Source organism: Equus przewalskii, chromosome 9 (assembly GCF_037783145.1).
Source record: "Equus przewalskii isolate Varuska chromosome 9, EquPr2, whole genome shotgun sequence".
Lineage (NCBI taxonomy): Eukaryota > Metazoa > Chordata > Mammalia > Perissodactyla > Equidae > Equus > Equus przewalskii.
Window position 1 is genome coordinate 29,442,465 of NC_091839.1, and position 15,504 is coordinate 29,457,968.

The 15,504-nt window shown below is 38.2% G+C and overlaps 1 protein-coding gene across 6 annotated transcripts in view; it reads right to left on the minus strand.

Moving 5' to 3' along the window:
• COL12A1 (collagen type XII alpha 1 chain) overlaps positions 1–15,504 on the minus strand; it is a 108,519-nt gene that overhangs the window by 78,465 nt on the left and 14,550 nt on the right. For 4 of the 6 annotated variants that reach the window (XM_070558952.1, XM_008522346.2, XM_070558951.1 and 1 more), the window contains exons 6-13: positions 14,041–14,304; positions 13,704–13,868; positions 12,873–13,046; positions 10,530–10,820; positions 9,722–10,324; positions 8,332–8,604; positions 5,381–5,653; positions 3,514–3,786 (exon numbers count right to left, since the gene is read on the minus strand). The exons of the other annotated variants lie outside the window; for them this stretch is intronic. In XM_070558952.1, the coding sequence (XP_070415053.1) occupies positions 3,514–3,786; positions 5,381–5,653; positions 8,332–8,604; positions 9,722–10,324; positions 10,530–10,820; positions 12,873–13,046; positions 13,704–13,868; positions 14,041–14,304 (2,316 nt within the window). The remainder of the gene's footprint in view (positions 1–3,513; positions 3,787–5,380; positions 5,654–8,331; positions 8,605–9,721; positions 10,325–10,529; positions 10,821–12,872; positions 13,047–13,703; positions 13,869–14,040; positions 14,305–15,504) is intronic. 6 annotated transcript variants of the gene reach the window in all.

The following is a 15,504-nucleotide window of genomic DNA, read 5'->3' on the forward strand; positions in this document are numbered from 1 at the left end:
TATTCATTTTGAGGTTTGTAAGAGCAGGTTTTCCTCTCTCTGAACACTACCGGTGCCAACTGGAAGTTCTATCGCAACTTAGGTTTCACTTACATGGACAGCAGGGTTTCAGTAATCTACTTTAACAACAACAACAACAGGAGAAAAACAATGTAAATCAAACCTAATGGTCTGTGCTCAAATTCCTCCGAAGTTTGGCTCTGAAATAGTAATAAACTCTGCCTCTGCGATTCTATTTCATACAGTCCCAGAGCCAACTGTGAACTCCCCCAGTGCCAACGCTAATAAATCTCTCTTGCAGGGACAAGGGAATTTTCTGATTATTGGCTGCATTTCAAGAACGCACTAGGAAACAGATTTAAGTCTGGGATGCTTGTAGACCACACAAAATATTTTTTTTAATTCTTTTTGTATTGAATAGAATGCACTTCCAGCAAGCTATAAAATTTGCAACCTACAGAATGCTCTTGCTGGCTGAGCCATGCACCTCTGGATGGAAGAAACATTCCTTCAAGGTCTGCTCTTGCCACCTCCTCTCCCAAGAGAAAACCCGATTGGAAAAACAGCAGCCCTCAAAAGCAGCTGCCTGGCTCTGCTTCTGGGCTTTCCATTCCCTGCGTTTACCATCATATCCTATTCCTGTATATGGTATGTGGATTTGGCTAGGTTAATATAATAAAATGAAATGGAATAACCAGGGGCAAAAAACTTCTATTATTTTAATTTAGTCACAACTATGCTTTCACATTTTTGTCAAGTTTACCACACATAATGCAATGGAATAAAAATGTTAATAAAACCAGGCTGGCAGCATTTTATGTAATCTTTCACTGTAGTAAGGAGCTTTGGTGTAAATGAAAAAATTTAATTATTACAATTTAGTTATGAATTAACTATATTTTTAAAGTAAACTTGCAAATCATCTAGCTTTCCTCTCTCTCAGGAAATGGGAAACATTAATTTTTAAACTTAATTTTATTACCAGTATATCTCCCTTAGAGATAATTTCCAATCAAATATGTGCACATACACTCACACCCACATACAAGTTGGTAGATTTTCTACACCACCTGTGCAAAGATATAAAATTATAAACAATTTAGCTATACACTTGGCCTAGAAAAATCACAGCCCAATAGAATGCATTTGCTCTTAAATTAAAATGTGGATTTTGTCTCCTAAAGATTTTAACATATTATTTCTTAGTAAAAATGCCTTAATTTTTAGAATCAGAAAGATTTTGACTGAGTGTGAATATATTGTTTAAAGCAAGAAAATGTGGAATATCAGAAAGTTAAAAAGTATAAGCAGAAGTAAAACTATTAAATAATTTCCAACAAATTCCTTATATGAGAGAAATTTTCACAAACAGAAATAATCTACAACTATTCTGTAAAAAATAAAATCTCAAAAGTTTATCCTTAAAAAAGTCCTACGAACCATCTGTGCTGAAAGCCTGTGGCCAGCACGCAGGCAAGACAAGTGCCAGCGGCCGGAGGGCCAGGACAGCGTCTCAGAAACCCCCGCCACAGCTCCAGACATAAAGACCCCATGCTTTCATTGTTTGGATTCCGTCTCTGTAGTTAAGGCAATTTCTGTTTCTATCTCTTATTATTTTCAAAACTTTAGTGTAATCAATCACTCTCTCTGAAATACTTATAAACACTATATTTTTAGACATCAGTTCTAAAGTTAATGTGATTTCCTCTTGATAAATTTTTTTTTTTTTTTTAGGAAGATTAGCCCTGAGCTAACTACTGCCAATCCTCCTCTTTTTGCTGAGGAAGCCCGGCCCCTGAGCTAACATACATGCCCATCTTCCTCTACTTTATATGTGGGACGCCTGCCACAGCATGGCTTGACAAGCGGTGCCATGTCCGCACCCGGGATCCGAACCGGAGAACCCCGGGCCACTGAAGCAGAATGTGCGAACTTAACCGCTGCGCCACCGAGCTGGCCCCTGATGAATTTTATATACATATAATATTTTACCATCCCCAAAGAGTCTCACGGACGTCCTTCCATTTGATCTCCACAGTCAATCTGGGAGGAAGGGGGGACAATGACAATTCCCTCTAAATAGATGGGTAAACCAAGGCTCAGAGAGGTTTGGGGTTATTTCAAGGCCACGGGGCTAAGGAGCCAAACCAGGACTCTTCCAGCAATCAGTATTTTACACGCTGGTATTAATCTTTCATTTAAGTGCTCTTCTAAAAACAACAATCATGAACTACTGGAATTAAACTCTTGATCACTATTAGAGATAGAATTTTGATTAGAATATTTTTTATTTGTTTTTAATTCTTGACTAAGTCTTGAAGTTTTAATCAAAACTGCCTATGTAATTGTCCCTGCCAATTACATCTACAGTCCTCCAAATTTGATGGATATTTTGCCTAATATCACTGTGATTTCACATCACAAAAGATACTTCAGGGGCTGGCCCAGTGGCGTACTGGTTAAGTTCGCACGTTCCTCTTCAGCAGCCTGGGGTTTGCAGGTTCAGATCCCAGGCACAGACCTACCCACTGCTCATCAAGCTGTGCTGTGGCAGTATCCCACATACAAAATAGAGGAAAATTGGCACAGGTGTTAGCTCAGAGCCAATCTTCCTCACCAAAAAAAAGAAAAAAGAAAAAATGATACTTCAGATTCATTTTCTTCCTGTAATCATTTTAAATAAGTCATATGAGGATGGTGATAACAGAGGGAAATCTATGCCTGACTTCTCAGTTAGGCCCCCAAGTGTGGTACTGACTCATCACCGTAAGCATCCACTACAGCCCATTCTCACTGTGGTCAAGTTAAATTTGCATTTTCTCTCTCTTACACAACTTACTTTGCAGTTGCGGGTGAGTTAAAGCTCAGCTGCCATTATATCTCAAAAGATCCTAAGAAATATGAAGCCCTCTGACGATTAACTCTAGAGAACCAAGGAAACAGCTCTGGTCTGATTGGTTCTTACTAAGTCCTGCATTGACTTTGAACTTCTAACACAGTACTGACTTTTAGACTTTGTTTAGAAAACAAACAGAAACTTGGGTTCTCTTACTTCTCAAGCTGTTAAGAATGCTTCTATGCATGGCGAGTGAGAAGAGATGGAGAGTCAGAAAGGGCTCCCCTCTGCTCCTGGTGACAGGAGCAGCTGCGTCACCGGGCAGACCAAGCCCTTCCCCCCCACCCCCCATGCACAGGTGCTTCCCAAGGTCCCTTCCCACGCGAAGGTCACACACTGATGCCCATTTAAACAACCCACAGCATCACAGACACATTTCTATGCCCTTATTATGCACTCAGCTCCCCAGTACACTTCTTAATCAAGTTTAATTTCTCAGTTGGTTACATTCTACATCTCTGAGTAAGAAGCAGTTTTATGGTTATTTTTCAACACAAATTCCTTTTAAAGAAAGGAGATTGCGCATTTCCAGATTTCATTCTCTGAAAACATTTTAAGCTTCCTCAATGCAAGCGCAAACAGGCTCAGGGATTTCTACAAAATATGACAGTAATTACCTTCAAGTGTTGTCCCTTCTCCAAAAAGGGCATCCCCAGCCCCAGACGCATACAAGGCCGTCACAGATAAGGCGTACCGCGTCCCTTCGTTTAGTCCACTCAGCACGGTGCTGGTTGTGTCTCCCTTCACAGTGACCTCCTGAGCTTCCCCTCCTGCCACTGGGGTGTAGGTGACGAGATACCGTTTCACTTTTCCGGGCGCTCCACTCCAAGATAATCTCATGCTTGATGTCGTAGGATCAGAAACTCTTAAATCTCTCGGGTTCCCTCTAACTTCATTAAAAACAGCAACAACATCAAAACTCATTATTTAATAAAATGACTTGAAAAACACTTTGTTGCTTTACATATATGTGTGTGTGTGTGTTACATCAAATTTATATCCTGGGTGAGAGTACAGCCATTGTAACTGCTGACCAGCCAACAGAGTTTAAGCATTTCTAAACCAGGCCCCAGGTGTTAGCAGAAACACAGCAAAAGACATCCACTTGCTCTTCCGCGTTAACACAGGTTAAAACCTTTTGTGTTGGAATCTTTCATGTAAAAAACTATAATGCTTCCTCTAAAGTGGCACAAAGCACTATAAAATATATATACTTTGATTCGTGTCACAATGTAGATTCTAACTCCTCTAAGAAAACTTCAATGAAAGGGGTTTATTGGCATAATGCTATGAACATCTCAATGTAATGGCCAGGAAATACACTGATATGATAAAATGATAAATGATAAAAATGATGCTCTCCCTAGAAAAAGACAAAGAAAGATAACAGCCCAAGTGAGGCCAAGCCTTGGGTAAAACTCCAGGGCCGCCCATGCCTTTGCAGCTCTGATTTCCTGACTTTTTTGGTAGGGTGGCCATGTAGCCTCTGCAGGGTCTCGAGGCACCCAGCCTGTGCCACTCTCACTGGGCACACAGCAGCCAGCCACTTTACTCCGGAAAACAGATCAAGAGTCACTGAGTCTTCTTACAATGCCCAGCAAAAGAGCCCAAGATCCTCAACTAGAAAAGGAAAAAGGGAAGCAGTGACTTCCCAGAGAAAGAGGGGAAGAAAGCAGGCGGAAGGAGGAGTCTCTGCAGGAAAGGCTGGTCGCCAGGCTGCCCAGGAAGGAAGCAGTGACTCCAGCTGAGCTGGATGGACTCTCCCTGTGAGTGACTGCATGAGGGCAACAGGGTCCACAAATACAGACTCACCACTTACTAGCAACAGGACTCCGAGCTATTATTTGGTTTCCTTAGCCTTGATTTCCTTGTAAAACTGGGATAATACTAACAACTTTGCAGACTCTATGCAAGGATTAAGTGAGATCATGTATGAAAAGTTCTTTGCTCAATAACTGTTCATTGTTGTTAACATGTTGTTATTATTATTAAAAACTTTAAAGATAGAGAATCAAAAGAAAATTATAAATGCCATAATTTTTCTCAATGAAATAACATTAAATATTAATAATTTGCAACAACTATCAAAATTTCTCCAGGAAGCCTAAACATCCCATTTAAATAAAAACGGGTTACGATTTAAAAATGTTCCTGAAGAAGGAATATACAATCTGCTTCAATGGTACACGGCAGTTTGATTTTTAACCTCTAGTGACTTTTCAACTTATATTAGAATATTTAATAGTATTATTTTTAAGAGAATATTTAGACCCATATCATAGCATTCAAATTCTACTGACACAAACAAATACTGTCATGAGTAAGTCAAAAATTCGAGTAACTCAAGTCTAAAAGGACTACAGTTTACGATACTCAGATAACTGAGACAAAGCATCTCTTGGCTGATAGTATCTGGATAGCTGTCCACAGCTGCGCTGCAATCTGACTTTGGTTGTCACTACACGGGCAGCATATTTCCTCTACCTTCTTCAGTGGCTGCATTTCCAGTCAACGGAGAGCCAGGTCCCGAGAAATATTCAGGAACAACAGAGACTTCATATTTTGTGTCCGGAGTCAGGTTCTCCAGCGTTCTTCTCCTCTGATTAGCTGGGGTGGTAACTTCTTTGCTTTCGCCACCAGCAACTGGTCTGTATCTAATTCGGTACCTTAAAACTCTCCCTGGAGCTTGAGTCCAGGTAATTTTAAAGCTATCTGTGGTCTCATCTGTCACCTTTAGGTTTCGAGGTGCTCCTTTTACTGAAATTTTAAAAAAAGTTGACTCATTTTATATGAGAAATACAAAACTAGCTTTTAAAGAAATTATAGCATTTCTCTAAACAAACCCATGAGCAGTTTTTTGACAAACATTCTGGTTACAGCAATCATTTAGCCAGATATTAACTAGATTCTGAAACAACAAATACTTGACCACATCCAGAAAGAGAATAAGTACTGTTAACATTTTAATCAAATAAAGAGGTATATAATAGTAAACTTTTAAAATCATACATACTCTATTAAATGGTAAATTCATGTTGACATAAAATTCAAAAAAAAATAATTCATTTCTTCAAATATAAGTATCTAAGTCTTTCACTCTTACTAGATTTTCCCAGAGAAGTAGGAAAATAATACCTAACACTCAGGTCTACCATATTTACCCACTTGAACCAACCGTCTTATCCAGTCAGTCCCACAACTGACTTTTTTATCTGCACAGTCATTTGACTTGGAGAATAATTGGACCATTCATGTGTTGGACCAAACACATTATAGGTACTTAATGAATGCTAGTTGGATCTAAATCTTGAGGTCAAATTGCAATGTGAGTAACATCCATTGATGTCATATGGCAAGAAAAAAGAATAAATTAGTCAGAACAAATGAGGCAGTTAAACTCATGGGCTTGAATACTGGCTCTGAAGCTTAATACATGTGTAATTTTGAACCTCAGATTACCCATCAGTAAAAATGTGATTAGTTATATGATTACTGAAGTGGGTAAATTAGACAATCCATGGGAAACAACTGTCATAGTGCCTAACACACTGCAGAAGCTCTATAATTGTTTAATGAAGGTATTGAATCAAAAACTTCCTTATTGACTAAAGAAAGCTTAAATCTCAGATTTCACTACAGACAATAGAATTAGAAAGGCATTTCCAAATTGTGTTGTGGTGTCCCGATAACCAAAAACTAGAGGTATATGAATGCAGTTGTCTCTACTCAAACACCCTTTGGATTAAATCTCTTCTTGAGACATATTCCCATCCCCATCCCAAAATGCTGAAGAAAAAGGGCCGGGCTTATCAAGCAGCTATGTGGGCACTGCGGAAAAATCATCAGAAAATCAGAAATATCTAAGTATGGACTTCTACGTTACACAATCACAAAACTCATAAGACAAGAAGACACTCTAGGCTATTTAGTTTATTTGCTGGCCTTCAGGTAGAAATATATCTAAACCATGCACAAAAGAAAAAAATAAATCTTATTTGAAAGGTCTTTCAGAAAAAAAAAAGATTCTCTAGCTTGTATCAGCAAGGTATGCCAACACGTGCCTTCTCCGTCAGCAAATACTCCCTTGCAGCTATCTCAAATTCCTCATGCTGCTGTTTCAGCCTCTTCTCCTATCCCCAGTAAAGATGGAGAAGAACAATTGACATCTCTTGAAATATTCACTGTATTTATCTTAAAAAGTAATTGTCTGGTTTTAATCTTCTCCCTACCAGGTTCATCAGCACCCTTTAAATGTCAAAAGTAGTGAAATGTATCAGAAAGTATTCAAATCTATTCGGTAAAGAGGACACACCTAAACAAATACTGCTTAAAATATTTGGTAAAACTTGTACACCCAGGTTATTAGCAGTATTATTTACAATAGCTAAAAGGTGGAAACAATTCAAGTATCCATCCATGGGTGAATGGGCAAACAAAATGTGGTACACACATACAATGGAATATTATTCAGCCATAAAGAAGAAAGGAAATTCTGACATATGCTGCAACACGGAAGAACTCTGAGGACATTATGTAAGTGAAATAAGCCAGCCACAAAACAACAAATACTGTATGACTCCAGTCACATGAGGTACCTAGGGGAGTCAAATTCATACAAACAGAAAGTAGAATTGTGGTTTCCAGGGCCTGGGGAGAGGTGGAATGGAGAGTTACTGTTTAATGGGTATGAGTTTGGTTTTGCAAGATGAGAAAAGTTCTGGAGATGGATGTGGTGATGGTAGCACAACAATATGAATGTGGAAAATGCTACTGAAATGTACACTTTAAAATGGCTAATTTCATGTTATGTATATTTTACTACAATTTAAAAAAAAAGAAGGGGCCGGGCCCACGGCCGAGTGGTTAGGTTCGCGTGCTCTGCTTCAGTGGCCCAGGGTTTTGCTGGTACGGATCCTGGACTCGGACATGGCACCGCTTGTCAGGCCATGCTGAGGCGGCGCCCCACATGCCACAACTAGAAGGACCCACAACTAGAAATATATACAACTATGTACCGGGCGGCTTTGGGGAGAAAAAGGAAAAATAAAATCTTTGAAAAAAAAAGAAAAGAAAAAGAGTTGGTAATATATATCTGCCGTCATATCCACAGATAAAGCAAGGCAGTTTTAGAAGTGTGTGAACATTACGCTGTTGAAAGGTGAGAGAGAAAATGCTGGATAAGCCATATTTCAAACGTTAATTCCCGTCCTCTATGTCCGCTAACCTCAAATTCATCAAAATAAATCTAAAATTTTTTACTTAGAAGGTTTTTTCTCCTTCTAAAAAGATTTGTGAATAGTTGTAGTTTAAAGATGCTGAATCTTACAAAGGCATTCACAATTCTAAACTAGAAAGCAGATGGTTCTTTCAAACGGTAACCCTGTTCTAAAATAAACTGCTAGTTTGGGGAAACAGTGGCAGAAACCCTATCACACCTTCTGCAGTGGTCTCCTCTCCAGCGATGGGAAGGCTGAAGCCATCCTCATACTCTGCAGTCACGTTGACAAAGTATAGGGTCTCTGGCTTTAGGTTGTTGAGAACGACGCTGGTGCTCGCCGCTGGCTCCACCACCGTGACCTCATCATCCCCGGTAGCTTCCTTGTAGGTGATGTGGTATGAAAAAACATTTTCTCCAGCAGGAGACCAGTTGGTTTTGAAACTATAAGAAGTCACCTCAGAAAAACTAAGATCCCTTGGAGGAACATAGGCTATTAAAAAAAAAAAAAAAGAAGGATATAGTTTAAAATTTTTAAATCGATAAAGTAAAAATGGAATTAATGACTACACATTTCCAAAACGGCTTATATTCATTTGGGAGCGTGATCATTGAGACCAATATACCGAGTAAATATTCTGCACAAGACTATTGAGAGGAGGCCTCTCCCTTAATGCCCTACAAAGAGGTCCTCGTCATCTGTCTTAACTATTTAGAATACTAAGTTATGTTGTTTAAATGACTAATTAAATTTGGTTTGAATTTTGAGCTTTTTAAGACAAAGCAGTAATGGAATGGTCCTGCCCACAAGTGGGATTTAAACAGTAACAGATCTAAAATGAACCATCAAAACATCCCCATTCATACCTGGCAATCAGATATTCACCTTTGGTGGTAGACTGATATTTCAAAGCAATAATTAAGGAATTTTTCCTAACAAAACAATAGTTATTAAACTAAAATATAGGAAGAGACAATATTTAAGGGATACTGTCTGTCCTCAGGGGACATACAATCGAAGTGGGGAGATGAGAGTGTGAAGTCATTAATAAAACCAAACAGTACATGTGAATGCCAAATGACTGAAAGTAATGTCTGATGGCACTAGAACAATTAAGGAAGGCTTGATGAAAGAGAAGAGATGTGTAACTCAACGCTGAAAAATGAAATTGGAACAAATGAAAACAAGAGGGGTAGGGAATTCCTGATGTAAGGAACAATGCCCAAAAATGGTACAGGAAAGGAAATGTGTAGTAGAACTCAAAGGTCCAGGACTATGTTCTAGTCATTTTCTGTTCAAAGGATCAGGCTCAGCATCCAGCACGTAGTAGACACTCAATGAATGGTTGTTGAATTGGACATGACAAACAGGGTAGTTCCCAGCCCTGCTTCAAGATCTAAGATCAGAAACATGTCATGACTATAAAGCAAAAATATCTAGGAGGAAGTCATATCTCAGAGTTAAATCAACTGAGTTTAATAGTTTTCAATAACACAGGAAAGCTCCTCTCTCCTGCATATAAATAGAATTGAAGAAGCATATTATCCACAATTTTAGAACTAAAACTGCTTTGTTCATGAAGAGATAACTTTCTACAGTGTCTACTAACCTTTTTTCTTTATAGCTGCTAATTCTTGCTCAATTCTAAGGCAGATCGACTGTGTGAGTTCAAAAGATATCCTCTGAAAAGCATCAAAATCTTCCACTGTGAACACATGAGTCTCAGCAGGAGGAGAGGCAATCGCTTCTAATTCTGAGCGAACGGCATCTTTCACACCAACCGCAAAGATTTCAACATCTGAATTCCTTAGTTTTATAGCAGGATCTCTGAAAGCATCTGAAGATTTGCCATCAGTGATAAGAATCATGACCTTTGGCACGTTGCTCCTTGAACCCTTGCTAGGCACAAATATTTTCTCTCTGACATAAGTCATTGCTTTCCCAGTGTTTGTAGATCCTCCTCTGTAGGGGAAGGTGTTTATTGCTTCAATTATATCTTCAACTTTCGTGAATTTTTTCAAAGTGAACTCGGTGTGAGGATCCCGGCTGTATTGGACAAGACTGATCTGTACCCTGTTTGGTGAAATCTCAAAACTTTTTACAAGAACTTCTAAAAAGGCTCTAACTTTAACAAAGTTTGCAATCCCAATGCTATAGGAACCATCAACCAAAAACACAATATCGGCTTTTATATCCACACCACGTGAGCATTCTGTAAAAAGAAAGAAAGTCCGTTAAAGGTTAACAAATATGAATGAATCATCAGAATACAGCTATTTTGGTTTTCTTAGTAAGCGTGCTTCTTTAAAAGAAAACTATTGCACATATTTTGTCTAAAACGAAATCTGAACCAGTAAGGCAAACTGTCAAATGGTGCTTCACATATTCCAAACCCAATGATACACCTGTTAACTTACCCACTTGAACTTTCATTGGCTGAGTCTTCTCCATTATTGACACAGGTTCACTGGATGTCAGTCCCTTCATGGCAGAAACACTGATCTGGTATTCCGTATCTGCTGAGAGGTCACGAACACTGAGCATGGTCGTCTGAGGTCCCACACTCAGAGCATGCTGTCGGCTTCCAGCGGTCATTGGTGTAAGGAGGATTTTATAGCCTGTCACTGGGCTAGGAGATGCACTCCAGCCTAACTTAATGTATTTTGATGAGACTTCCATGGCAATCAAATTTGAAGGCGGTTCAATAACTACAAAGTAACAAGCAGAACAGTCAACAAATGCAGTGAGATATAACCGTATTAATTAGGTCTCTAGATTTGAATCTTCAATTCTCCTTACTCAAATTAATCATGAATGCATCAGTCGTCATCGTCCAACCCCAACCTCCCACTTCCAACTGTATCCATCAAACCAAAAGAGACTCAGTGCCTGATTTTTTTGTCAGGGAGCGGAGAAGTTTAGGGGTAAAGAATATCCTTGGAAGAAATTAATGTCGGACATCTGATGCCTAATTCTTCCCTGGGACCAAGATCTCCGTTCCAGTTTTGGTATTTTACTCATTGCCTTTATTCTCAGATACCAAAGCAGGCACTTGACAAACATTTGTTAAATCATTGACTTACTCAATCCTTTAGAAAGTTTTTCTCTATTAATAATACCACAAGAATAAAAATGTAATCTTTAAAAGACATTCTATAATATGCCAAAAAAGATAAAGAATTCACCAGTTCCAAAATGACAGTCTTACAATTTATACAATTTTATTCCCACTTATTTCAAGGTAAGAAACAAGTTCAACTATGTTCATAATGCCACCAAGAAGAGGAGAAACAATGGCTTACAATGTGCATACTGACAAGCAAATATTGAAATATAAAAATTTCTCTCCTTGCTCAATGTAGAACATAGTCACGTACTGAACAGACAACAAAGTATTTTAAGATATTTCAGGCAAAAATCTTCAAATTTTACATTTGTCAATGGAATCAGTTTCCCAGAAAATATACTTCTAATTTTTCATGTCAGCCCACAAGAAGTGGATGAGAAGACAAGTACAAGTTTACTCATCATTGCTCAAAGAGGCGATCAGATGCAGTGCCTAAAAATGATGTCTAAAGAAGTGAGAAGTAGTGAGAGGGAAACAACAGATGTGCCACCTGGAAGTTTGGCCAAGCCTTTTGAGTTATTCAGAGACAGTACAGGGAACAGAAGTCACAGGCAAACGCCAGCAAGAGAGTGAAGGCCACGAAGGACAGAGTGAACACCTGCAATGTGGCCCTGCACCACACACAGGGAGAGTTCCCACAGAGGCAGAACAAAAGACTGGCTTATCCTCACACACGCACCCCAGTGAAGACGAAGACGAATGAGAATGTTTTAAAAGATTGAGTGAAGAGAGGTTAACCAGAGAAAAATGGCGAGGAGGATGGATTTTGTAATAATACAAAGCAAAAGAGTTAGACTAGGCAGTGAAACAAAGAAAAAGATTCAGAGCCCATGAAGTAATGAGAAGGAGTTCTGAAACAGAACCAGGGCCAACGAACATTGCCAAAATACTTAGGGTTTGGAGATTAAAGAGTTTATGTGATTGAAGATGTAGCTATTCATAACTTATCTTTAATCACTTGTCAATTCTCAAACGAAGAAGGGAACAATTGCGGCAATTGTGACTTTTTAATGCCCAAAAAGATGCTTATGAAATGTCTCCTGAAATGTCTTTTCTTTCTCTCATGTACTTAGAAGCAATAGCTGATTAAAAAATGGGAACATTTTCCAGATGTGGGAGGATCAAATTGACTGATTGAAATATTCTTAAAAGCTTTGAAAACAATATGCAGAGCATGATGACGGAAAACCCTTTCCTTTGCCATTTAACAGAAGCAGTGCCGTTAGTTTACGTGGCAGAAGGCTAAAATAAATGTTCCCCAGACTGTGAATGTTTAAATCAGAGTATAAAATAATTAAAGCAAGTACTCGAATAGCATAATTATGGACACTTTAACCTGCATAGAATGGTCTTAGAGAAAAATAGCAAATAAAACTTGTCCAAAAGAAGAGTTTTAAGAACTTTACAATGATATAAATATTTTATTTAATATTCCACTAGGAGGGAAAAAACAATACAACTGAAATCAACAAGCTGAGTTACTGAAAAACAATACAAATGGAGTATACCATTGGAGAATCACCGGAGGGTGTGTTTGAGTACATGTGTCTACTCCTAAGATACTTGCAAAGCTATAAATTATATCAAATAATGGAAAAGGCTAACACATGGGAACACTTGAAAATTCACTTACCTTCTTCTCCACTAACCAGTTCACCAAGTTGTTCATCAACACCTGAGCACACCTGGGAGATGATCTCATTCTGAATATCCACAATTGCATCAAAGTTGGCCACGTTGAAAACATGATTTAGTGAAGGTGTGGAGGCAATCTGTTTGAGTTCTTTTGCATCTGCAGCTTTAATGCCTTAAAAAAAAAAAAAAGACAAAGATATACTGAAAAGGGAAATATGCTGAATTTCTTTGCTTTCTTAGTCTTTCACAAGTGAAGACATTTTTAAACCCTTATTCAGTCATAAAGCAGAACTGCTTTGCTTTGTAACGGATGTGCAACTATTCAAATGACAAAGGCATCTTATAATTTCACATAAAGTGGCCAGCCAAAGAGGAAAACAAATGGTTAGTAAAACAGAGTGGGCTCTCATCCCAACCATGCCATCATTTGTCCCTGCCATCTGTAAAGATAATACTTTTTTCTTCCAGAGTCCTGAATGAGCCAGAGCCCTCTGAATTCTTCAAGTATTACATAATATAGGAAACACATAAAAAACACTTAATGATAATACAAGGAGGATCTTTATTAGAATCGTTGGCCCAGCATTCTTTGAAAAGTAGAGGGCTGGCAAAGAATGTGAATACCACCTCACTTAATGCACATGTGAAGGGAGTTGCAAGAGAGAAATAGATACGCCAGCAAATTTTCACTCAAAGACGATATGGCTTAATGGCAAATCACCGTAAATGCAGTCAACACTTCTATACGTCCCTGAGGAATCAACCCTTCGCCTTCCTAAGCATTAAGTATTTCCTAGTTCTAAAATGAAAACAACCAAATTCGACCTACCCAAAGAGAAAACTTCAACCCCAATACTGCGAAGCTCTCTTGCTGGAATTTCCACTTCATCCTGAGATTTGCCATCCGTAATAATAATCGCTACTTTAGGAAAGCCAACTCTTGCTCCAGCAGACTCCATGAAAGTATTTTTAATTAAGTAATCAATGGCATCCCCTGAAGTGAAAAAGAAACATGTTCACTCATGCTGCACTACACAATTTTGCAAAAGTCAAAAAATATGTGATTAATTTCAAAATTACTTAACATGTGATAATTGTTCAACGCTTAATTTCTCTCCCAAACTGGTATTTCACTTATTTTAAACAACACAATTTGTAAAACATACCTGTCATTGTGTTGCCACCTTTGTATGGGATTTTTTTAATTGCAGCAAGAAGTTCGTCCCTTTGGTAGTACTGATTCAAGTTGAATTCAGTCCTGGGGTCAGAGCTGTACTGAACAACTCCAACCCTTGTCTTCTCCTCTCCAATATCAAAAGCAGACACAAGAGCAGCAATAAAGTCTAAAATGTACTTGAAATTATTTCTTCCCACACTCCAAGAGCCATCCACGAGAAACACTAAATCAGTCCAGGCACTGACAGAGCATTCTGAAATACATTTGATAGATTTTTAATGATTCATTATTAAATCTATCCATCATTAAGGAAGACAAACTAACATCGCAAAAATGTTGGCTCCTTAGATCATTTTGTTCATTGGAACATATTCACACTGTTTTTCACCCACAACTGACATGCACAAAAGAATACAAAATTTTATTAGCACACATAGAAGCATTTTCAGTGCTTTCACGAAGATACATTTATAGAATCATGTGTCTTCAAATTGCTATATAAGACCTTATGCAAGAAGAGATAAACAGACACACGACCTGCTCTCCAGAAGCATGTGACCCAAGGATTTATGCTATTGACCTATCTATCTTTATAAACTATACCCTTACTGTTTCATCCAAGTACAAATTATACAAAACACCTGGGAAACACACAAAAGAAACGTAAACAAAGTGTTTTCATTTCTTGGTATTTAGTAGGAAATAAATACACCACAGTTGCTGTTACCATTCAAGCAAATATAGTTGAGTGGAAGAAAAGGGCAAATCTTTTAACATTCTCCTGCATTTTACAGTATAATAGTCTAAAGTTTGCAGTGGATTAGAATAGAAGGTTACTGGAGTCCAAAGAAGTAAAAACAAGCATAAACACGATGCAAGATAGCCAGAATATCCTGTTGTCCCAATTATCAATGCATTTAGTTTTGACAACCAAAACCTACTTTTACTAAACAAAGGGGAAAAAGCATATTGGTTCAAAACCGAAAGTACACATAGTAACCTTAAATTACTAAAATGCAAAGATTGGCTTTTATAACCTAATATAATATCTTTCCTCCTTTCCGTGGTCGGGGGGAACAGGTTGGTTTTCATGAAAATCTGCACTCGTTAGGCAGCACTGAGTGAATTTTCTGAAGATGATTCTGTCCTTGAAGTCAGCTCATGGATAATAAAAGAAATATTTGGCTAGGAAGAGGAGGAAAGGGTCCTGGAAAATTTTGTAAGCCAAGTACCAGTTGCTTGCCTAAGTAATTTCTGCACACTATTTCATGGGCCAATATAAGTCTGCTGAAAAGTCAATATTTGGCAGAATGCTTTGATTTAGAATAAATATTGATAGTTCAGGAAGATATTGGCATTATAACTGCATACTGTAAACTTCGTTTCAGATTATTAAACACAAGAAAGAATGATAAACAGTGATGTAAAGAAAAAACTTCCAGATAAAGAGGAC